Here is a 26245-nt window from a genome sequence, read left to right as displayed (position 1 = left end):
ATCTCTAAATAAATAAAAAACAAACATGGCCAAAAAACAGATGATCTGGTCATTATCACATTGATGTTTGTGGGATCTTGCTGTGTGATATTGGCTGCTGCGTTTCCTGCATTACAACAGTGACTACACTTCAAAATGTAATTGGTTGTAAAATGCTCTGGAGTGTCCTGAGATTGGGAAAGGTGCTATAGAAATGCAAATCTTTCTTTCTATTTGACTATATTCAAATTTGAAGAATTTATCTGAGTGAGGTAATCATTGTAAATTTAACAAAAAAGAGCAAGGAACTAATAACACTATCCGTTCGAAAGCTTAAAACAGGTAGGTCTGTAGTATTTTGAGACATTAAGGAAGGATGTGCTAATTGATAACTTTTTAACCTCACCTCAATGTAATGGAGAAACAAATCAATTGAATATTGCATTTCCTGCACCTTACACGCATGCTTCTTATTGCAAAACGAAAGCGATTATTTTCATGATTACTTCAAACATCATTTCATTGTTTTAAAACCATCATTTGACATTTTCTAACCAGTGCTGACTTCACAGTATTGACCTCAAAACTTTAATCCAGAATTTTTTTTAAGAAGTCATTTTGAGAAGGACACAAAGACAGGATTTGGGGTTGGAATTCTAGATTGCAGTAGTACACACGGAGGTTAGCAATGTGAGATGAAGGAGGGAGGGGTTAGGGTTTAGCTCCTGTTACTGGGGGAAGATCTGAGTTTGGAAAGTGACCTCGCGGTGACGTGACTTGAGTTTGCAACTCCACCCAACACACACACAGACAAGTTAGCTAAACCCAGAGCCCAAACATGGCGTTAGAGCGGTGCCGGGAGAAGGACAAGAAGGTGGAAAAAATAAGGAGCATGTAAACACTCATCGGGCAGCTCCTCAAACCATAGGCAGAGAGGGTGTCAGCGGGAACTTCGGGCCAGATATGCAGTAAGAGGTCTGAAAAAAGTTAGCAAAGTTTTGTGAAAGAGAGACTTAAGGACGCTGTAACGAAGGGGAGGAGGTGAGTTGCACGGAAGCAGTGGGGAGAGAGTTAACTTCGTGTCTGCCCCCAAGTTTTCAGCCGTAACTTTAGCCGCTTTGGACTTTAACAGCGAGAGGGAGCCGGAACCCGGGGCTGCGGGGACCGGGACCGGGAGCTGCTCGGGGAGAGAGAGAGAGAAAGACTTCCTCATCGCTACACCGTGCTGGGGTTATTTGTTTAAAGGCGTCGGATCATGGCACATTCACCGGTGGCAGTACAAGTACCAGGAATGCAGGTAAGGCCCTGGGTCTCGGCGAGAGGAACTTCCTTATCAGCGTGAAACTGACGCCCAGCTGTGGGACCTTGTGCAACAATAATTTGTCAATTTCTTTCCCTGATAGAGGAATCCCTCATCCTCCACCACTTCCTTTCTGACTCCCACTCTCGCCCCCTTACCCCACTCCTTCCCCACTCCTTCCCCCACCCCTTGCCCTGTTTCCCCCACCCCCTTCTCCTCCTCAACTACAGGAGGTGGGGTGGATGTTGTACTGTTTTAGGTAGCTCCACATCGGCACTCTCACCTTTAGAGGCAGGTAATGCCAGTTATCACAGTGTTGGCAGCACAAGCTGTGCCACCTGTATTGCTGCTGTCCTGTGCGAACCTGTGTCCCAATGCCCAGTTGGCGTGGCCCTTTGGAAAGGTGTCGGTCTTGGCTTAGTTGATGGCACTCTTGGCTCTTGAGTCAGAGGGTTTTGGGTTCAAGTCCTGCTCCAGAGACTTGAGCTTACAATCAAGGCAGGCGCTTTCAGAAGAGATGTTGGGGTGAGGCCCCCTCAGCCCTCTCGGGTGGATATCAAAGATCCCATGGCACTATTCGAAGAATAACGGGGGAGTGGGAGGGGAATTCTTCCCAGTGTCCTGGCCATTATTTATCCCTCAATCAATATCACAAAAACAGATGGTCAGCTCATCACCACATTGCTGCTTGTGGTGTCTTGTTATGTGAAAATTGGCCTTTTTGATTACTTGTCATGCCTGTGTACCAGCTTTTAGTTATTTTTGTACCTGGGCATTCAAATCCCTTTGTTCGACTGCACCTCCTAGTCTCTCGGTATTAAGAAAATATTCCAATTTGGCTTCCCCTGACCCAAAATGCATATCTATGCCCTGTCAACTTGGGCTGGATTTGAAGTCAGTTTAGAGGGGTCAAAGGTCAGTGTATTGATCCTCTGGACTACTGTCGATCTTCCCACAATCCTTTACGGTGTTAAAAATGGTGAGCTTTGTTGGGGCCTTTGTGTGGATAGGTTGGGACTGAGTTGGTGGGTGGAGTGGAACCAGCAGAAGGCCCTGAGATTCCCATGGAAAAGAGAGGCGTTGATATCACATGGACACTGAAGAAAGCGTCAGTTGCCCTCGCCCCAAGATTTGATTTACTCTCTCGCCTCTGGCCTCATGATCTGCCCCCTCGTCCCATGATCTGATTTACTCTCTCGCCCTGCGATCTGGTTTACTTTCTTGCCCCCTCGCCCCGCGATCTGATTTACACTCTTGTCCTGCGATCTGCTGCCTCTGGCCCCACGATCTGATTTACTTTCTTGCCCCCTCACTCCTCAATCTGCCCCAAGCACCCCCCGCCCACCTTTGCCCTGGGATATAATTTACTCTCTCGCCCCTCCCAAGCCCCATGAACTAAAATGTACATTAAACCAGAAATAACTGTTATTGATGGTGGTGACCAGATGAGCTACATCCCAGACTATTAAAGGAAGTGGCTATAGAGATAGTGGATACATTAGTGGTTATCTTTCAAAATTCCTTAGATTCTGGAAGGGTTCCTGCAGACTGGAAAGTAGAAAATGTAACCCCACTATTTAAGAAGGAGCGAGAGAGAAAACAGGGAGCTAAGGACCTGTTAGTTTGATGTCAGTAGTAGGGAAAATGTTAGTATCTATTATAAAGGATGAGATAACGGGGCACTTGGAAAATAATGTTATGATTGGGCAGAATCAACATGGATTTATGAAAGGGAAATCATGTTTGACAAACCTGTTGGAGTTTTTAAGGATGTTACTTGTAGCTTAGATCATGGAGAAACAGTTGATGTGGTGTATTTGGATTTTCAGAAGGCTTTTGATAAGGTCCCTCACAGGAGGATAGTAAACAAAATTAGAGCACAGGGGATTGGGGGTAATATACTGATATGGGTTGAGAATTGGTTAACAGACAGAAAACAGAGAGTAGGAATAAATGGGTCATTCTCAGGATGGCAGGCTGTTACTACTGGGGAACCGCAAGGGTCAGTGTTGGGGTCACAGCTGTTCACTATATCAGTGAGTTGGATATGGGGACCAAATGTAATGTTTCCAAACTTGTTGATGACACAAACTAGGTGGGAATGTAAGTTGTGAGGAGGATGCAAAAAGGCTACAAGGGGTTTTGGACAGGCTAAGCGAATGGGCAAGAACATGGCAGATGGAATATATTGTGGAAAAATGTGAAGTTATCTACTTTGGTAGAAAAAACAGAAAGGCAGAGTATTTCTTAAATGGTGCGAGGTTGGGAAGTGTTGATGTCCAAAGGGACCTGGATGTCCTTGTACATGAGTCACTAAAAGCTAGCATGCAGGTGCAGCAAGTAATTAGGAAGGCAAATGGTATGTTGGCCTTCATTGCAAGGAGATTTGAGTACAGGAGTAAAGATGTATCGCTTCAAATGTGAGACTGCACCTGGAGTATTGTGTACTGTTCTGGTCTCCTTATCTAAGGAAGGATATACTTGCCATAGAGGGAGTGCATCGGAGGTTCACCAGACTGATCCAGGGGATGGTGGGATTGTCTTATGAGGAGGGATTGCAGAAACTAGGCCTGTATTCTCTAGAGTTTTGAAGAGAGGTGATCTCATTGAAACTTACAAAATTCTGACAGGGTAGATGTGGATGGGATGTTTCCTTTGGCTGGTGATACTAGAACTAGGGGACGCAGTCTCAGAATAAGGGGCAGGCCATTTACGACTGAGATAAGGAGGAATTTCTTTACTCAGAGGGTGGTGAATCTGTGGAATTCTGTACCCCAGAGGGCTGTGGAAGCTCAATCATTGAGCACGTTCAAGACAGAAATCGATAGATTTCTGAATACTTATGACATTAAGGGATAGTGGGGAAAAATGGTGTCGAGGTAGATGATCAACCATGATCTCTTTGAATGGTGGAGCAGGCTCGACGAGCTGAATGGCCTACTCCCACTCCTATTTCCTATGTTCCTATGTAGCGCTCATGACTCAGTGGTAGTCCTCTCGTCTCTGTGTCAGAAGGTTGCAGGTTCAAGTCCCACTCCTGAGTCTTGGGAATGTAATCCAGGCTGGAACTGAGGGAATGCTGCAACTTCGGAGGTGCATCTTTCAGATGAGATGTTAAACTGAGGCCTTGTCTGCTATCTCGGATGGATTTAAAAGATCCCGTGGCATTATTTGAAGAACAGGGGAGTTCTGCTTGGTGTCCTGCCCTTTGATCTCATTGCCCTTTGTGGGAGCTTGCTGTGTACAAATTGGCTGCTGCATATCTTATATGACAATGGTGACAAATACTTCATTGGACGTAAAGTGCTTTGGGATTTTCGGAAGTTGTGAAAGGTGCTATATAAATACAACTTTTAACACAGCAGCAGCACAGCCAGGGGAAGCAATTAGATGTCCTTACATATGTTTGTTTATCTGGGTTTGGTTAAAGACTTGGAAAATGGGTGATGTGGAGAAGGGGAATGTGCCTCACCTATGCTTCTTTCTGCTACAGTCATATTTGCGTAATGTGGGCCTGGTTACCTTATGCCATTGCTTTGAGTACACCCACACAGTGTTAAGACAGGATAGTGCTGACAACGCACATCAGATACACTGCCACTGATATGTTACCTGGTGACTACAGAACAGGAAGAGCAGCGTGACTTTGAAAAGCATTCATGTCACTTTGACTGCCTCATCTGAGACTCTTCCCCCTCCCCCAGTTGAAGAAGAGAGCCATACAGGAAAAGTTATTATTTACACGGACCTTTTGCATGCCTCAGAAGGATCTCAGCTCACTTTTGTACAGATTGCTGATGGTGCATTGATGTTATAGAGGCAAATGGGCAAGCCTCAGCATTACTTTGAAGATCAATTTGCACCATAACCAGATTTAATTTTATCACAATTAAAAATGGCATGTGTGTAAATGGCCCATTTAATCATTGCCTTCATATAGACTGCCTGTAGTTCCATTAAGGCCAAATCTAGTCAGTCAGACTTTCCAAATCATTTTTAAGTTCGCCATGGCTCTGAGTCAGAAGATTCAAGTCCCACTCCAGATGCTTGAGCACATAATCCAGGCCGATACTCCAATGCAGTACTGAGGCAGTGCTGCACTGTCAGAGGTGTCGTCTTTCGAATGAGACGTTAAACCAAGACCCTGTCTGCTCTCAAGTGAATGTGAAAAATCCCATGGCACTATTTTGAAGAAGAGCAGGGAAGTTCTCCCTGGTGTCCTGGTCAATATTTATCCCTCAACCGACGTCACTAAAACAGATTATCTGTTTATTCTCACATTGCTGTTTGTGGGAGCTTACTGTGCGCAAATTGACTGCCATGTTTCCTACATTGCGACAGTGACTACACTTAAAAAGAGTACTTGATATGTTAAGTGCTTTGGGATGCTCTGAGGTTGTGACAGCTGCTATCGAAATGCACCCTCTTTTACAAATCGGACGATCTGCAGGTTGCTGCCGGTACACCCTCCAAATCAGCAGTTAAGAGGTGGAGCTGTGTCTCTGAGTGCTCCGCCTGTTTACAGGCTGATGGGTGAGGTTTGACCTTGTTTCCACTCTCTTTAGCACTATTTCTGAAAAAGTATCAGTCTTTCAGCAGAGACTGTGTAAAAATAGACAGCTTGGCAATAAGGTTGATTATATTGACATCGATGAGAAACTGTACCGTAGTTAAGCAAAAGTGATGAGTCAAATTGTATGATATAAGGAAAAGCAAGCAAAGTATCTGGAGCTCACTGAGGGATGAATACATTCCCTTGCATGGAAATTCCACTTGTGTGTGAGTCATGTGTCTAAACCTGCTGTCAACCTTACTCTGTTAAATTGACTAGAACCTCCGCCTTTGTTGAACTTGCTCACTGATGCTCAGTTTGGGTTCCGCCCGGGCCATTCGGCTCCAGACCTCTTTACAGCCTTGGTCTAAACATGGACTAAAGAGCTGAATTCCAGGGATGAGGTGAGAGTGACTGCCCTTGACATAAAGGCAGCATTTAACTGAGGATCACATCAAAGAGCCCTAGCCATATTGAAGTCAATGGGAATTGGGGAAAACTCTCCATTGGCTGGAGGCATACTAAACATAAAGGAAGATGGTTGTGGTTGTTGGAGGTCAATCATCTCAGCCCCAGGACATCACTGCAGGAGATCCTCAGGGTAGTGTCCTAGGCCCAACCATCTTCAGCTGCTTCATCAATGATCTTCCCTCCATCATAAGGTCAGAAGTGGGGATGTTCATTGATGATTGTGCAATGTTCAACATCATTCGTGACTCCTCAGATACTGAAGCAGCCGGTGTCCAGATGCAGCAAGACCTGGACAATATCCAGGCCTGGGATGCTGGCAGTAATATTTGCAGCACACAAGTGCCAGGCAATGACAATCTCCAACAAGAGAGAATCTAACCATCTCCCATTGAGGTTTAACAGCATTATGATCACTGAATTCCCCCACTATCAACATCCTGGGGACTAGGGGAGGGGGTGGTGGGGAGGAGCGGTTATCATTGACCAGAAGTTTAACTGGAACAACCACTTAAATACTGTTGACAACAAGAGCAGGTCAGAAGCTGGGAATTCTGCAGCAAATGACACAACTCCTGACTCCCGAAAACTTATCCACCATTCACAATTTACAAGGCATAATCAGGAGTGTGATGGAATACTCTCCACTTGCCTGGATGGGTGCAGCTCCAACAACATTCAAGAAGCTCGACATCATCCAGGACAAAGCAGCCCGCTTGATTAGCACCCCATCTACAAACATTCACTCCCTTCACCACCGACGCACAGTGGCAGCATTGTATACCATCTGCAAGATACACCACAGCAACTTGCCAAGCCTCTTTCGACAGCACCTTCCAAACTCATGATCTTTACCACCTGGAAGGACAAGGGCAGCAGATGCATGGGAACACCACCACCTGCAAGTTCCCTTCCAAATCACACACCATCCTGACTTGGAACTATATCGCCGTTACTTCACTGTCGCTAGATCAAAATCCTGGAACTCCCTTCCGAACAGCACTGTGGGTGTACCTACCCCACATGGACTGCAGCGGTTCAAGAAGGCAGCTCACCACCACTTCTCAAGGGCAGTTAGGCGTGGGCAATAAATGTTGGCCTGGCCGGCGATGCCCACATCCCATGAAAGAATTTATAAAAATTGTAGCACGTTAACTGGAATGTTGATCAATGAATCATTTCTTACAGTTTGCGTCCCTATTATATCACATCATTAGTGGCACTGCTCACAATGCGTTAGGGGAGAGCCTGTTTTGTAACAATAGGGCTGTTATCAACAGTGTGACGGGTATAGCGTTACAGTACATAAGTGCAACAGTTACAGCAAATGTGGGTTAAGTGCACAACATTATTTATGCCTATCTCTTGTGTCCCTGCCTCTTCACCCCATGGGATCATTTGATTCTGTTTTTTAAAATTCTCATCTTTGTGTTTAAATTGCGACATGGCCTTGCCCCTCTCTATCTCTGTAGCTGTGTCATCCAATTCTGGCCTCTTGAACATTCCCGATTTCCTTCATCATTGGCAACTATGTCTTCATCTGTCTAGGTCCTCAGCTCTGGAATTCACCTCCTAAGCCTTACCATCTCTAGCTGTCTCTCATCTCCTCTAAGAGGCTGCTTAAAACCTACCTACCTCTTTGATCAAGCTTCTGAGCTGCCCTAATGTATCCTTCTGTGACTTGGTGTCATTATTTGTTTGATTGTTCTTCTGTTACGTGCTTTGGGATATTTTACTGCGTTAAAAACACTGTTTAAATGTTTGTGTTCATGAGTTCTGTTAACCACCTTGATTATCATCTCGTGATATCAGTCTTCTAAAGACTCCGACTGGATTATAGGTACCAAGCCCACACTGCCTGGCCCCTGTATGATCTGGTTTAGTATTCCTTTGATGTTTTGTATTGTTCATTAATTGGTGCTATTGCTGTCTCAGTGTGAGTGAACTTGCTGTTAGCACAAGCGAATACAGTCTAGCACACACTGCTAACAGGAAGCTGTATGCTTCATTGACCCAGGAAGTAACCTCAGCAAATCATGACAGCAAAGCACCCGTGACACTAAACAAGACTAGTTTCTAAACTTAAAACGAGACTTTGTTTTTTTGTGGCTTATCTGAGTCCCAACATATCAGCTGAGGCTGAAACTGCAGCCTCCTTATTTTATATGGCAGGCAACTGGTTTAGCCATATACCACCAGATTTAGCTGGACCACATAAAGCACTATCGGGTCTTGCTGTCATCAGCTAAAACTGCTCACTATTCCAGGATCATCCTGGAATGCAAAGATAACCCCGGCTTCTTGTCTCTACTGTAAACCATCTTCTTAAACCCCTCTGCCCTACATCCTCCACCCTCCCCTCCAACAATGTGTAAGGAGCTCATGAATTTCTTTGTCACTAAGATGGAGACTATCTGATCAGCTGACTTTGTCACTTCCTTCCCTTCCCTCAGCCCACCAGACCAAACTTCCTCTAAAGCACTCCTCTGCCCTAGCCCTGAACTTGCATCTTTATCTAGTTTCTCTCCTATCTCCCCACATGCCCTCTCTGAGCTCATCTTGTCCATGAGACCCACCTCCTGCTTCCTCGACCCTATTCCCACTAAACTGCTGACCATCCAACTTCCCTTCCTGGCCCCCATATTGCTGAAATTGTTAACAGTTCTTTCTACTCAGGTACTGTTTCCCTCCCCTTCAAATCTGCTGCCATTGCCCTTCTCAAAAAAACCCATCCTTGAGCCCTCCATCCTTGAAAGCTACCGCCCATCTTCAACTTCCCTTTCCTCTCCTAATTCCTCCCAAATTTGTGCCTGTTTTTCCCAGAACTCCATGTTTGAATCGCATCCTTTGACACAGTATCCTCCTCCAATGCCCCTCCACCACATCTAGCTGGGTATGACTGTACTCGCCTGGTTACATTCTTATCTATCCAATCATAGCCCGAGAATTGCCTGCAATGGCTTATCTTCCCACTCCTGCACTATTGCCTCTGGTGTCCCCCAAGGATCGATCCTTGGTCCCCTCCTATTTCTCATCTACATGGTGCTCTTATATCATCCAAAAATATAGTGTCAGTTTTCACATGTATGCTGACAACACCCAGTTCTATCTCAGCACTACCTCTCTGGACTCCTCCACTGTCTCTAAATTGTCAGACTGCTTATCTGACATCTAGTACTGAATGAATAAAAAATTCTTCCAATTAAATATTGGGAAAATTGAAGCCATTGTCTTTGGTCCCCACCACAAACTTTGCTCCCTAGCCACCAACTCCATCACTCTCCCTGGCAACTATCTGAGGCTGAACCGGACTGTTTACAATTTTGGTGTCCTATTTGATGCTGAGATGAGCTTCCAATCACATATCTGTGCTTTCACCAAGACCACCGATTTCCATCTCCATAACATCACTGACCCCACCTCTACCTCAGCTTATCTGCTGAAACCCTCAACCATGTCTTTGTTACCTTCAGACTTGACTATTGCAGTTCATCCTGGCCAGGGTCTCACCACCTACCCGCTATAAACTTGAGGTCATCAAAAAAAACTCTGCTGCCCGTGTCCTTACTCACACCAAGTCCTATTCACCCATCACCCCTGTGCTGGCTGACCTACATTAAATCCGGTTAAGCAATGCCTCAATTTAGAAAAAATGTCATCCTTGTTTTCAATGCAATGCTTGCATGATGGACTGGTGCATTTGGCTATCCTCGTGCTGAGGACCTGATCCCAGCCAGATGGTGGTTGAGGAGGGAGAGGTACTATCAGACCAGTCTTGCATCTTGTATTGGCAGTTTATAGATAGGCAGTAATCGAGTGAATTGAACCTGGCAAAAGAGAGATGATACAGTTTTAAATAAAAACTCAAAGCATTTAAAGTATTTAATATACATAAATCTAAAAAAGGAAATAAGAGAAACAGAGAGAGTATGAGAATAGATTAGCAGCTAACATAACATGGAATCCAAAAGTACTTTCTGAATACGTAAATTGTAAAAGGAAGGGTGGGGCTGACTTCGGCACCAAAAATAAATCATCGTGTGGAAGCAGAGGGCATGCCATAGGGACTAAATGAGTCCTTTGCCTCTGTCTTCATTGGAGAAGAGGGTACTGCATATGTAGCAGTAAAGGAGTAGGCAGTATTGATACTTGATAGGATACGAATCGATAAAGACGCGATACTTAACAGTAGATAAGTCAGCCAGTCCAGATGGAATACATGCTAGGTTACTGAGGGAAATAACGGTGGAAATTGCGAAGGCAGTGGTCACATCATCCTTTAGATATGGGGGTGGGAGCAGTGGACTGGAGAATGACAAATGTTAAAAACCCTGTTTAAAAATGGAGAGAGGGATAAACGCAGCAACTATAGGCCTGTCAGCCTAACATAGGTGATGGGGAAACTTTTAGAGCAATAATCCGGGACAAAATGAATCGGCATTTGGAAAAGTAGGGGCGAATAATTGTAAGCACGGATTTGTTAAAGGCAAATCTTGTTTGACTAACTTCATTAAATTCTTTGATGTAATGAAGAATGTTGAGGAGTGTGGTGCGGTTGTTGTGTATATGGACTCTCAAAAGACATTTGACAAAGTACCGCAATAGATTTGCAAGAAAAATTCAGTCCTATGCTATTCAAGGGGCAGTGGCAGCATGGATACAAAACTATCTCAGAGACAGAAAGCAGAGAGTAGTGGTGAATGGTTCTTTTCCAGACTGGAGGGAATTATACAGTGGTGTTCCCAGGGGTCAGTATTCGGGACATTGCTCTTTGATTTATATTAATGATCTGGATGTGGGTGTACAAGGTATAATTTCAAAGTTTACAAATGAGACAAAACTCAGAAATATAGTAAACGGCGAGGGCGGTAGTAACAGACTTCAAGAAGACATGGATACACTGGTGAAATGGCAGGCATGACAGATAAAATTTAATGCAGAGAAGTGTAAAGTGATGCATTTTGCTAGGAAGAATGAGGAGAGGTAATGTAAAGTATAGGGTGCAATTTTGACAGGGGTGCAAGAACAGAGACACCTTGGGGTATATGTAGACAAATCATTGAAGATGGCAGGAGAAATTGAGAGGTCAAAGCATATGTAATCTCTGGCTTTATTAGTAGAGGAATAGAATATAAAAGCAGGGAAATTATACTAAGCTTTTCTAAAACACTGGTTAGGCCTTAGCTGAGTATTGTGTTCAATTCTGGGCGCCACACTTTAGGAAGGATGGTAAGGCCTTGGAGTGGGTGCAGAAGAGAGTTACTATAATGATACCAGGGATGAGGGACTTCAGTTACATGGAGAGGCTGAAGAAGCTGGGTTTTCCTAGAGCAGAGAAAGTTAAAAGGAGATTTGATAGTGGTGTTCAAAATTGAAGGGTTTTTATAGAATAAATAAGGAAAAACTGTATCATTTGGAAGACAGTTCTGAAAACAGAGGGCACAGATTTAAGGTGATTGGCAAAAGAAACAGAGGCAACATGAGGACTTTTTTTTGTACACAGAGTTATTGAGATTTGGAACGCGCTGCCTGAAAGGACAGGAGAAGCAGATTCAATAGTAACATTCAAAAGGGAACTGGATAAATACTACAAGGGAAGGAAATTGCAGGCTATGTGGAAAGAGCAGAGGAGTGGGACCGATTGGATAGTTCTACCTCCAAGAGCTGACACAGACACGATGGGTTGAATGGCCTCTTTCTGTGCTCTGTGATTCTATTGTGTATGCATTTTAGACAAAGAATATTCCCTATTTGTTCGCGTCTGACCCTGTTGATGTTTGGAGGATGTGCTCCATTGCAGGCTTGGAAGCAAGGTCAATAATAACAAATACAGTATGTTAGTGTTTAGATGCTTGTTACTGCAATCGCCTTCCCACCCCCACCTCCCCATTCTGGCTCAAGCAGCTGAAAGTAACAGTCAGAAGTAACTTCAGAATTGCTCCCCTCCTCACTCCATGCTGGGGCCTGACCGCACATCACGACAATGAATCTCTTCCATTGAGTGAAGGAAGTTTGTCCTCCCCGTCTGTGAGTGGGAGTGGAGAGTGCCACTAAAACTATACGTAAGTGTGGACTAGGTGGAAGTGTAAAGACCAGGCTCTGGGAATAAAAAAAAAACTGATCAAAGACCCAGTAAGCTAATGTGAAATAATCTTGTAGGTGTGAAGCTTTGGGCCGGTGCTTAGTGACAATGCCCAAGCAGTGAAATCCAGTCATGCCCTTTATTGCAGATGATTGTGTTATGACCAGGTGAGGAAGGGGTCTCGGGCTCCCCTTTCGCCTCTTCTCTGGTTTGACTGCAACAGGATTTATCTTTTAACACAGTGCTTACCACCTCAGTGAGCACTTGCTCCTGTTCCTTGAATATAATTGTAAATGAACTAATCAGACCGTATTTCTTGAGTTTAAACAAGAAAGATGTAAGTTTATCAACCTTATCACTCTAAACCGGTTAAAATTGCTAAAATACGCAACGCATCCACGCTCACATTCATACAAGAGGCACACGCACAAATAGATACAGAGTGGGGAAAAAAAAAGTAGTTGGGAGGTTGAAGAAAAGTCTGTAATAAGTGGAATTCAAATACTGAGTTTCAGTGTCCTATATGACTCGCCTAGATGATCACGTTATTGGAGGTGCACAGACATTTCACTTATTGACACTGAGGTCAGTGCAGAAAGCTGCTGGAATTAGTCTGCAATGTCCAAACTGGATGAGTAGTGAAGTTATCACTCTGAATTGCCCTGAAGCACAACACCAGACCTTTTAGAGAGCTGATACTCTTGTCTGGGGTTAAATCGTATAGCCTCTGTTAGTGCATCACAGCTGCTGAAATGCAATCCCTGCACATCTAAATAGTGGTGTGTTTCACTAGGTTTTGGATAAATTTACTAAAGTTTTTGATAGCCAGACCATCATTAGATCGAAATGACAATATAGACTCGGGTCATTCACCCAAGTAGTTTATGTTGTTATCCTGCACATGAGCAATAATCCTGTAATCCCATGTTCCCGCCCTGTTCCCAGATTCCTTTATCTTTTTCCCTACAGTCACCTCTCTAACCTAATAAACGTCGACAAAGAAAGAACCTACATTTATATAGCACCTTTCATGACCTCGACAGTCGTCCCAAATCTCTTAACAGCCAATGAAGTGTTTTTGAAGTGTAGTCATTGTAAGGTAGGAAACACGACAGCCGGTTTGCGTAGAAACAGCAGTGAGTTAATGACCAGATTATCTGTTTTCTTTTACATTCATCTACATTAGGTGTCTGCCCTTGTTCTGCCCAGTTATGAATTTTGTTTAGCTCCTGAGTTGCCCCAGGGCTGGTACAGACATGATGGTTTAAATGGTCTCCAGTGTTAGAAGCCTCTATTGTATCACCTCTGTGTAGCTTTTGAAGTCGAGCTGTAAATGAGAGGCATGAGGAGCAAAGGTTTAAACTTCTGATTTCCCAACAATCCCTATTCTGTCTTCAAGTGTGATGCTGAGTCAGTGGAGAATGGCCATTTTGAATCTCCTTCCTATTCTCACTCTGATCATTGTTCTCTGATCTTTCAAGCAAGCTCAGTGCAAACTGCAGGAACGTGATCTCATCTTTCTCTTGGATGTTCTGCGGCTTTGAAGCCTGATCATTAATTTCAGCAGCTTCATTTCCTCAGCTGGTCTTCCCATTTCTTTGCTCTTTATTCCCATCCCTCAACACTTTCTCCTGCATGTTGGTGCACATTCATGTGTGCAGGTGTTCCAAACCCTTGTCACCGCTTACTTAGCTGTGTTCAAACCCTTCTGTTTTTTCTTTACCTTGTCTTCTTGCTTGGTTGGGGTGACCTTTGGGTATTGGTGAGCAATTGCTCTAGTTTCTCAACCAGCTTGTTTCCTGGCTGTTAGTTAGTGATAAGACTCTGTGTCCCTTACTCTCTTAATATTTTGTGCTTTGAGTTTGTTTATCTTCAGTCTCCAGTTCTGATGAACAAGCCTACATCCAAACACAAACTGCACAGGGGAGGTTAGGTTCATTCTCTGTTCATGAGCTCATTTTACTGTCTTTAAAAACCCAAACTGCAACCTGTCTGAGGAGTGGTTGCACAAACTTTCTTCTGGTAGATGCAGTTTTCCGTCACTTGGGAATGTTCAATACGTTTCGAAGGTCTTTGTAAACTTGCTGCTTTGTCATTCACGGCACAAGGCAATAACTGTATCAGTCAACAGATTACCAGATCTAGAATAGGAGTTTTATTTCAAGGCTGGGGGAGGGGAGCAAGGTTAATAACACTGATCAGTGTGTCGACATTCCATTGCATGTTAGGTGCCTTGGCTTTATTTGGTTAACTTCCCAACTGTTTAGTCACAGCCTAAAACAGGTACAGTAACAGAGTGGTATGTTACTGCACTACTAATCCAGGGGCTTCAACTAATAATATGGAGATACAAGTTAAAATCCCACCATGGCAACTGAAGAATTTAAATTCAATTAATTAAATAAATCTGGAATAAAAGCTGGTATTAGTAATGGTGACCATGAAACTAATGGATTGTCATATAAATCCATCTGATTCACTAATGTCCTTCAAGGAAGGAAATCTGCCGTCCTTACACGGCCTGGCCTACATGTCCTTCTAGACCTACAGCAATGTAGTTGACTCTTAACTGCCCTCTGAAATGGCCTAGCAAGCCCAACTCATTAGTACAAAAGAAAGCAGCCCACCACCGCCACCTTCCCATGGGCAATAAATACTCGTCAGCGACGCCCCCATCCCGTGAATGAATTTAAAAACAAAACTGCTTCAACTTGCCCATTGCTTGACACTTGCAACATGTTGACCTTTAATCTGTGATGTACAAGACCGCATCCATTTCCCCAGTCAGCTGCCCAAGCAGGTCAGTTCTTATAGTAGAGACTGCCTCTGCATGCCAGTTCTTGGATGTGCCATGTTTGTCATTGGTCAAAGGCTTGACCTGGCCGCCCGCTGTTGTAAGTTGTCCTAATCGGGTTACAAGGATGTGGAGCCTAGATGTACGGCCTAAGAGGATCTTTGGACATCTAAATGGACATTTTTCCACACTCTTTAAATTTCCTTTAACAAAGATAAAAAGCTTTCAAATAGCTGCTGACTTGATGGTGGGGGAAGTACTTTCACCTCTGTCAGTCACAGTGTTAAGTAGCTAGTTGTAATTTAGCCAAAGCTGAATTGGGCGTAACTGGATCTTAATTATGTTCCAGAGCTGCCAAACCAGCTACAGTCAGTGCAACGATGCAGTCACTATTTAAAGCCCTTTGGGAATTTCTATGGCCTAGCAAGTAAGGGCTAGAAAGGAACAGCTGATCTTAAGTTAGGCTTATGGCCTCTGATGTAGCCAGTTCTTTACAAGTTTACATATGTGCTGGATTCTGGGCTTCATGTTGTCTTGGCCTGGCTCTACTACTAATATTATTGGTTGACTCATGATGCCCTGTGCATTGCCCTGGCAAACTACTCAGTTGGGAAAACAACTGTGATGAAGGCCCAGCAGCCTCTTGGAGCAGCCAGATTTGGGCAATAAGTGTGGCCTGGGTAGAGGACACCAATATCCCAGGAACAAATATGTAAAGAAGTGATCTGTAAAGTATGGAATCTGTACGCCTTAACAACTTTAAGCGAGTTTCTGATTAGCCTTTTAGAACGGGACGCCAAATACAATTTAAGAGTAATTCTAATAAAAATTTAATTCATATTTTGACCCCCTCCCACCTTTCAATTTTGCTTATGATATTATGTCGAATTAAATGTTTATTTAGAAGATGCTATGTAGTTCAGTGAACTCCCCATTACTGTACTTTAACCAAAGAAAGAACATTTATGTAGCTCCTTCTACAACTTCAAAGGACATCTCAAAGTGCAATGAAATTCATTTGAAGTGTAGTCACTGTGGAATGTAGGAAACACAGCAGCCAATTTGCACACAGCAAGCTCCCACAAACAGCAATGTGATAATGACCAGATAATCTCTCAGGATCCTGAAGAGAACTCCCTTTTTCTCAAATAGTGGAGTTAATTGACCCAACTCTGCGCAAATTCACTTCAAAAAACATCCAGCCCTTGTCAATCAACAGCCGAGAACTGGGAAAAGTTTTACTTTTGAGTTTTGAGAACTTTTCAAGTTAACTTAAGAATCCTGATCGCTGGCAGCCTTCAAACACAAGAGGTTAGAAGTCTTTGGAGGAAGAACCACAGAATGAGACAGATATTTACAAATATGCAAATAGGGTCTTGGTTTAACATCTCATCCGAAAGATGGTACCTCTGACAGTGCAGCACTCCCTCAGGGATATACTGAACTGTCACCCTAGATTATGTTCTCGGGTCTCCTGGAGTGGGAATTGAACCCACGACCTTTTGACTCGGGGGCAAAAATATTATCCACTGAGCCACAGCTGACATACCAAATTTCTTCCTGGAAATAATTGTGTTGCTATATAGTTGTAGCATTGGGCCGTGTAATAACTAGTATGTAATGTATAGGCTTTCGAATGGGGACTGAAAACATGGACATTAGGTTAATCGTTCTGTCATTAGATTTCTGTGTTCTTCTGTAAATACTCTACTTACAACACTGCTTGTATTTTGAAGTATTTAATTGGATGCAAGGTGCTTCCTGAGATTTGTTACAAGATGCTATATAAATCTGAGCCTTTCTTTACTGCTGTCTTTGTTTGTAAGTATTGCACTATATGAGACAAGTTCTGTTATGAAAGCGCTGGGTAGTTTAAATTGGCTTTCGGAAGTGAGGACAAGTTTCCCCCCCAAGATGTGTCTGTATTTCTCCAAGTGGTCTCATAGGCTGGACAGCGACTGCACGAGCTTTCTGACTGCGTTCAGTTCTGGGCACCACATCTCGGAGGATATATTGACCTTTGTATGGGTGCAGCACAAATTTACCAGAATGATACTGGGGCTTAGAGTGTTACATTATCAGGACAGATTGCACCAAATTGCTTTGTATTCCCTTGAGGATAGGCGATTGAGGGCTGATCCAATTAAGGTGTTTAAAGATAAGGCACAGAGAAACTACTTCCTCTGGTGCAAGAGTTAAGAACAAGGAGACATAATTTTACAATTAGAGCCAGGGAAATCAGGAAGTACTTTTTCACACACACATGACAGGAATCTGGAATTCTATCTCCCAAAATTCTGTGGATGTTGACAAACAAGTGGAGCTTTCAAGACATGAGATCGATCGATTTTCAGTTAATTAAGATTATCAAGGGATTTGAAGCTAAGGTGATTAAATGGAGTTTGACGTACAGATCAGCCATAATCTGATTGAATGGTGTCGCAGACTTGAAGGAATAAGTGGCCTCCTGTTCATTTCTGAAGTAGTTAGTTGACAATTATTAATTGGAAAATGCTTTCAAAGAGCTGGCACAGCCACGATGTGCCAAATGGCTGCCTCCTGTATTGTGAGATTCTGTGATTCTACAGGGTGCAACACGTGTGCTTGTCTTTTTCAGGCTGCCTGTTTTTAATGTAGAATGGAACCAGGGATGTGGGGCTTTAGTTTTATGGAACGATTAGAGAAACTGGGATTGTTCACCTTAGAAGTGTTCAAAATTACGAGGAGTTTTGCTGGAATAGATAGGGAGAAACTGTTTCTACTGGTAAGAGGGTCAGTAGCTAGAGGACACAGATTTGAAATAATTGGCAAAAGAACCAGTGGGAAGATGAGAACTATTTACAGTAAATTGTGCTGTGGAATTCACTGCCTGAACGGGTGATATGATTCAATAGTAACTTTCAAAAGGCAATTGAATATACACTTGTAAAAGAAAAGATTTATAGGGCAATGGGGAAAGAGCAGAGGGGTGGGACTAATGAGTACCTCTTTTAAACAGCTGGCACAGGTACGATGGGCCGAATGGCCTCTTTTTGCGCTGTATCATTATGCAGTTCTTCCTCCAAAGGCTTCTAATCTCCCAAGGAGATTCAAGGCTACCAGCGACCTCGATTCTTAAAGCTAGCTGAAAAGTTTCCAAAACACGAAGCAAAATTTTTCGGAGTTGTCAGTTGCTGATTGACGATGGCTGAATGTTTTTTGAAGTGAATTTTGCTGCGAGCCTGGTTAATTAACTCCATTTTTGGAAAAGCTGTTGATGTTTCAAGAGTGTGACATCAAATATGAGATCTCCCAGCGCTCTGATCCTGGGATGGAAGCACTGTATTTGCCAGTATTCCATTGTCCATGGCAATACACACAGCATCTTCAGGGGCCTGATCACAAGCAATTCCCTCCTAGGTATTTCACTCCAATGCACTTGGGGAACTGGAAAATTAAATGAACACTTTCTGACTCTCCAATCTGTGTGAGGGAGAACGTGCATTGACGTGACATCTTGCCATGTCTTCAGGGTGTCCCAAAATGCTTTGCAACTAATGAATAGTTAAAGAGGCATTGTTCCCACTCTGTTAAGGAATTGGGAACATTTGTCTCTCCAACTGATGCTGCCTTTTCCCCACCACCTTGTGTTAAATGCATTGACAAAGCACCTCTTTGCTCCAGTTAAGGAACACCGATGTTCAGGATGTTGCAAAGGAAGTGGCCAGTCGGGGAGTCGATATCAGCATCGGGGAAACAAGGATCTAATAAACACTTTGCTGTTTTGGCACTGCTTGCTAATGAAAGAGTCCAGTGTAATGAACCTGCCATCATATTTATTGGGTAAGGGTAGAGGCCCGCCTTTTGAATATGTTGGGAAAAGGAGTGTAGCAGATCCTGTAAAAGCACTTATGAGTTAAGGAAGGGTGTGGCCACTCCGAGCCCTGCCAGCTCGTGTTAGTGAATTTATTACATTGAGGCCCTTGTGATTGTTCAGCACTGGAAGAATGCTGTCCTGCCACATCCCTGTCAGACCTGCCCAGGTATCCTCCATCCTCTTGAACTGCATTTAATAGCAGCTTAAAAGGAATCACTTGCACCCACTCCTTGCTTATCAGCAACGTGAACTTGTCAGGTTGGGTAAATTAGGGCCTGGGGAAAGAGAGGGCAGCCTATCGGGAGTGTAGATCTGGGTCTGGGGAAGGAGAGGGCAGCCTGGCAGGAGTGTAGATCAGGGCCTCGGGAAGGAGAGGGCAACCAGGCCGAAGGAATGGGAAAAAGGGCAATGAAGCAGTGGGTCAGAAGTAGAAGGTGAGTAGGGCAATCGGATAGAGACGAAGAATCATAGGAAAAATTGTACAATGTGCAGAAATAACGTGCCCCCTGTTTGGAACGGTGAGTGGCCAGTGATTTATATGCTTTCCCAAAATAAGACAATAAATAATCCTAACTACTGTCCAGTCTTAGGATCCACATTACCTGGTAGCGAGTTCTGATATTTTTAGATTTGGGGAGGAGCCAAGTAAAGGCCAATTGCAGAGAACCAGAAAGACTCAGGATTTCTTCAGATCATCCCTTCCACTTAAAAGGGTTTGTGTGCTGTCAGCTCATTGAGGCTCCTAAACTGCCTGTCTGAAGATAGAGTTCCTTTTGCTGGTGTCTCTGAAATGGAGCATAGTAAGCAGTGTGACAGTGATGCACACTGACCTGACACACTAAGATTACATAATGAAATAAGGTTTGCAGGGACATAAAAGAAGGATGAAGGACATCCTTCTGGACTATCAAACTACCCGCTCCTCAACCTGCTGCATTGTGGATGGTACCTTTCAGCCAAGGGGCAGTTCTCAATGACCTCAAAGGATAACTGAGCAGAGCTCTACCATATCTGTGGTTTTTGTTTGATATTCAGGCTAGGCATTTTTTGGAGCGATGAGATTTGCATGGTTTTAGCTACATAGAAACCGCCTTTATGAAAAGGGCATGGTTATGTTACTGGACTACTAATTCAGAGAATATGATTTCAAGCCCCACCATGGCAGCTTAGGAATTTGAATTCAGTTTAAAAAAATCTGGTCTCAGTTAAAGTGACCATGAAGCTGTTGGATTGTTGTAAAAACCCAGCTGGTTCACAAATGTCCTTTTTTCAGGAAGGAAACTTACCCGGTCAGGGCCGATATGTGACTCCAGTCCCACGCCAACATAAATGTCCTTGGAAATGGCTGAGCAAGCCAATGGTTGCAGAAGGCTCACCTCCACCTTCTCAAACGAAGTCGGGCTGGGCACTCGACGTCAGCCTTCCCAGCAACACCCGCGTTCTGAGAATTAATTAAGAAACCAGGCCTGGCTATGGGGAGACTGTGCCTGAGATTACCATCATTAGCAGTTTGTGAATTGGGTGCTTGTGTTTGTATCAAATTCGCTTCTGTGGTTGGGTCTATCAGAAAGCAGCAGCATACAGGTAGAAGTTAAATGGACTGCTTATCACATCCCCATAAACCCCTTCATCAGCACCCCCACTACTGAGGGGATTACAGAAAGGAATTCTGAATGGCGGGTGGTCGCAAACACCAAGATCCCACAAATAACACTGTGGTAATAGCCAGATAATCTGTTTTAGTGATGTTGGTTCAGGGATAATATTAGCCAAGACACCAGGGATAACTCCCCTGCTCTTAATCAAAATAATGCCATAGGATCATTTACATCCACTGAGAGGACAGACGGGGCCTCGATTCAATGTCTCATCCGAAAGACAGCACCTTCTGACAGTGCAGCACTCCCTCAGTACTGCACTGCAGTGTCAGACTAGATTGTGTAGTGAAGTCTCTGGAGTGGGACTTGCACATATGCCTTCAAACTCAGAGGCGAGTGTGTGCCACTCTTGGATGAATCACTGTGCCATGGTGCCCACTGATGTGATCTCAGCTGGAGAGATGGGGCGAGTGCAGAAGTAGACGTTGGTGTCTGCTAGACTTGGAAGGAAAGCTATTTGGCAGGAGGTCCTGCTCCTAATCGCTCTCATGGCCTTTCCAGTAGCAGGCGAGTGTATAAGCTGTGTGAGGATAGAATTGGGTGCAGGCATGCTACCCCATGGAGCTGAATAGTCTATGGACAGACGCTGCAGGGTAACAGATGGGAGAATATCGTTGAAATCCCCACTATCCTGGGGCTTACCACTGACCAGAAGCCATATAAATACCATGGCTACAAGAGCAGGTCAGAGGCTAGGAATCCTGCAGCAAGTAACTCGCCTCCTGTCTCCCCCATGCCTGTCCACCATCTACAAGGCAGAAGTCAGTTTGATGGAATACTGTCCACTTGCCTGGATGGGTGCAGCTCCAACCACACTCAAGAAACTCAACACCATTTAGGACAAAATTGCCCACTTGATTGGCACCCCATCTACCACCTTCAACATTCACTCCCTCCATCACCGATGCACAGTGGCAGCAGTGTGTACCGTCTACAAGATGCACTGCAGCAATGCACCAAAGCTGCTGAGATGGCGCCTTCCAAACCCACAACCTTTACCACCTAGAAGGACAAGGGCAGCAGATGCATGGGAACACCACCACGTGCAAGTTCCCCTCCAAGTCACACACCATCTTGACTTCGAACTGTATCACTGTTCCTTTAGTGTCGTTGGGTTAAAATCCTGGAACTCCCTTCCTAACAGCACTGTGGGTGTACCTACCCCTCATGGACTGCAGCGGTTCAAGAAGGCAGCTCACCACTCACCAAGGGCAATTAGGGATGGGCAATAAATGCTGGCATAGCCAGCAATGCTCACATCCAATGAACATATCAAAAAAATTGCCATTTGTTCACGAGCTAGTGAGCCACCTTCATTCTATGGTAATCTAAAGGAGAGGAGGGTTAAAGTGCATTGATGGGAATGAAGTGAGTCCTGTTCTGGATTGCTTTCATTCAATAACAACTTGATTTTATAGTACCTTTTAATGTGATAAAACACCCCAAAGTTCTTCTCAGGAATGTAATCAGAGAAGAATTGACACCAAGCTGAAAAAGGCGATATTGGGACAAATGACTAAAAGCTTGGTCAGAGATAGATTTTCAGGAGCGTCTTAAAAATGGGAGAGAGGCGGAAAAGTTAAGGGAGGGAATTCCAGAGCTGATGACCTAGACAGCTGAAGACATGTCCGCCAGTGGTGGAGTGAAGGAAGTGGGGATGCGCAAGAGGCCTGAATTGGAGGAATGCAGAGATCTCGGAGGGTTGTTGGGTGGAGGAAGCTGTAGAGAGAGTGAGGGGGCAAGGCCATGGAAAGTTTGAAAATAAGGATGAGAATTTAAAAATTGAGGCGTTGGTGGTCTGGGAGTCAATGTAGGTCAGCGAGCACAGCGATCAAATCAATATTTTTGTGAAGCTATGGGCAGCCACCACTTTGATGCTTAGAACATTGGGCATGTTTTCAAGCTGCCTGTCAGTTTGGTACCGTTTGTGGGGGGGTGGGGAGAGCTTCTCATTGAGCAAGCAGAATAAGGCAGTATAGCCCACAGGGTTCTGCGATGGTACAATACATTGCTAAATCACAGGATGCTGGGATATGGGTTCACTCCCATAGTTTTAGTGCGTGTCGGGATTTTGATGTCAGCTGGGTGAAGCCCAGCTTTCCCTTGTAGTTGAATCCTCACTGTGCTGACATGTTTCCTAGCAACAGGGTAGGAAGCAGCATTGCCCCACAAATGAGAGCAGGATGTCTGTCTGAAATTGGCCAGTGTGTGTTTCAGGGAGATCTGATGTCACTGATTTTTTCTTGTTGGTTCCCAGGCGCCTCTAAAAGTAATTGTGCTTTTGTGTTTCTCAGTAGTATGTTGATTTGAAGCTACTGCTGTGCATAATTTTGTAATTATCTGATATCCCTGCACTTCCTGTAATGGGGAAACCCCTTGCACTTAATGTGCATCTCATCACCATTGAGAGACCTCTCAAAATGCTTCACACATATGACTTGGGTCAACCTGGCAGCCATTTCACACACTGCAATCAGATAAATGACCCACTGATCTGTTTTGGTAATGATGGTTGAGAGATAAATATTGACCATCTTTGAATAATGCTTTGGGAGTTTTAACACCCACCTAGATCACTGAAACTTGCATTTATATAGCGCCTTTTGTGACTTTGTGATGCCCCAAAGCAAATTACATCCCGCCAAGTATTTTTGAGGTGCAGTCACTGTTGTAATATAGGAAACGTGGTCGCCAATTTACACAAAGGTCCCGAAAGCAAACATCAGATACATAACCAACTATTTGAGTGATATTGGTTGTGGAATCGGCAGTATATTTTCCAAGGCAAGAGATGATTTATAAAAAAAAAAGGAAAATGGGAGATAATCAACAACCATCTTTGTGTGTGGGGGGGGGGCGGGGGAGAAGGAGGAGTGTACCATCATAAACTGGGAGGGGGGATAGGGGAAGAGGAGGGTATCAGTATGAATTAGAGGGGTGGGGGAAAGTGTCCGGGTGAATTGATCGTAGAAAGGAAGTGATTCGCATGACATGGACAGCCAGAGAAGTGGCAGAATGAAGTACTTTTGAAGTATAATCCTGTTGCAACGTAGGCCGGAGTGTTTGGAGATCAGAGCACGCCATTGACATTTTCCAATGATGTGCCACGTAGACTGTCTGCACAAGTACCACTGTCAGCACGTGGCACCTATGGCAAAAAGATCATCGATGTTTAAATGGGAACATGACGTACTTGTTGGAAAGGTATAGAATCAGTGCGGATGTTGACGTCTGATCTCAGCCTTTGGGCGTTTCCACTGGTTTTGCCCTGAGCCGTAGACCTGACCTTTAGGCCCAGGTTGTATTTTCTCTGTGGGGAGAGAAATAGAGTTAATGTTTTGGGTCAATAACTCATTGAAACTTCTGATGAAAGGTCATTGACTCAAAACGTTAGCTCTGAGTCTGTCTCCGCAGATGCTGCCAGACTGGCTGAGTATTTCCAGCAGTTTCTGTTTTTATTTCAGATTTCCAGCATCCGCAGTATTTTGCTTTTATATTTTCTCTAAATGAATGTGTCAGTGCTAATGTTGAAATTGAGACCTGTAACAACGCGGGCCTTTATTCGTTGATGGGACCTGCATTTTCTTGGTGCTGAATCAATGATAGCATTCATAACTGAAGAAGTCAGTCATTGAGTCATCAACAGCAGGGCACTGCCCAGGAAACCCTCAGCCCAACCAGCTCAATTTTATTTTTTATACTTCCATTTCTTGCTTTGTCCTGTTTGCTTTTTGTGGGATGGAGGTTTAGAAAAGGCTGTTCTCAACACTGGTGGATAAACCCGGAATCAGGCCACCAATATCTGCTGCTGCCTAGAGAGAGATGTAACTGAGTGAGAATGTGCAGTTTGGCCTTGGCTGAGGTTTCATGGTTTCTGAGACTCTGAAATCAGCACCTTCTTTATTCAACCTCGGAATGTGGGTATCGCTGGCAAGGTTGGCCCTTTTTGCCCATCCCTAGCTGCCCATAGAAGGTACTGTTTGAACTGTTGATAGTAGTTTGATATAGTGGAACTGGAGTTGCATATTGGCCAGACCAGATAAGGACAGCAGGTTTTAATGGACATTTTTGAACTAGTTTTTTTTTACAACAATCCAAATGGTCACTTTTACTGATGTGCACCTTTTATTCTCAGATCTGTTCATAAAGTAAATTCAGATTTGAACAAATATTCTCTGGATTATTCATCCAGTAAAATCACCACTCCAGTATCATACCTGCTCTCTGCATCTCAGCACAACAAAGCTTGACCACTCCTCCAATAAAAGATCAGAACAAACTCTATCTGAGCCCTGAGGTTGGGATTCTGTTCAGCCTAAACACTCCCGCTATTTCAGAAGCTCTAAACGATTATTTTTGTCCTAGTATGTGCTGTCAGTTTTTAAATATACTAGCAGATCTCCTGTGTCATTGATCACTGTGTGCTGGTAGATAACCCAGTTTTGTAATTAAGGGGGGGTTCGTACCAATAAATGGAAGATGGGGAAAGATCATAGAGTCATTATAGCGCAGAAAGAGGCCATTCAGCCCATTGAGCCCATGCTGGTGTTACAAAAAGTGAGTGTGACACTTGCACACTGGATGTGAGGACTTTAGATGATTTCAGGAAATTTTGGTCATCTGGGAAGCTCGGATTTGTCATAGCATTGCTATATTATTTTTTCCACATTGGATATATGCTGTTGTGTCATAATAGGTCTGCCAAATCCCAAATTTCACCAAAGTCTCTTAAAGCAGTGGATCAACACCCGGCCAATTGCTGGAGCTAAGGCAATGCCCCAGAATCCTGCACAAGTCTTGGCATCATGACACATGTTGAAACTACCTTGCACCCACGTACTAGCACGATTCCAATTGGGATTCCTCAGGCTTTGCATTGTGTAGGTGTAAGGTGGACTACAGAGGCTACATCAGATGAAATGGCTTCCTCCAATCTCCAGCCCAGTGCTGCGAGAGTGGTGGTGGGTGTGGGACATGCGAGGCATGTGCAGAGAGCGACTGGTATAAATAAGCAGGCCACCAATTATAAAGCAATCACGACAAATTTTAGCAAGGCCCATTGACACCTTTACCGCCACCAGCTCCTCAGGACATGGACACTGAAATATACATGCTGGATTGTTGTGAAACCCAACAGGTTCACTGACATCCTTAAGGGAAGGAAACAGCTGCTGATAACTGGTCTGGCCTACATGTGACTCCAGACCCACAGTTTCTGAAGTGGCCCAGTAATCCACCCAGTTAATCAAAGCCCACCAGCACCACCTTCCCAAAGAAATAGGAAGGGACACTTATCAAAGCCAATGGAATAGAGCAGTAAAAAGAGAGACCCCCAGTGCTATCCTTTCTTTGGGAATGGACTAAAATGTTTTGAAACCGGACGATCATTTCTATAGCTGGAAATGGCGGGAGCATAAAATAAGTATGAGGTGAGAAGGTGCTATCAGTCAGCAGTTCGTTTAGGCAGAGGCAAGGATTACTGTTGTGGCTGTGCCAATGCTGTTTATATGTTGCTATCGTTTATTAACAAGCAACTAATGAACAATGGCAGCCATA

The 26245-nt window shown here is 44.1% G+C and overlaps 1 protein-coding gene across 1 annotated transcript in view; it reads left to right on the top strand.

The window, feature by feature from the left end:
• The first annotated feature begins 733 nt into the window (after nt 1-733).
• Nucleotides 734-26245, top strand: part of stk26 (serine/threonine protein kinase 26) — a 121548-nt gene continuing 96036 nt past the window's right edge. The window contains exon 1 of the mRNA XM_068047868.1: nt 734-1276. Within this exon, the coding sequence (XP_067903969.1) occupies nt 1235-1276 (42 nt within the window). The 5' untranslated portion in view covers nt 734-1234. The remainder of the gene's footprint in view (nt 1277-26245) is intronic.

This window comes from Heterodontus francisci, chromosome 15 (genome assembly GCF_036365525.1).
Source record: "Heterodontus francisci isolate sHetFra1 chromosome 15, sHetFra1.hap1, whole genome shotgun sequence".
In the NCBI taxonomy this organism is placed as follows: domain Eukaryota; kingdom Metazoa; phylum Chordata; class Chondrichthyes; order Heterodontiformes; family Heterodontidae; genus Heterodontus; species Heterodontus francisci.
Note: the sequence above shows the minus strand (reverse complement) of the source record. Positions and strands in the feature narration are given on the sequence as shown.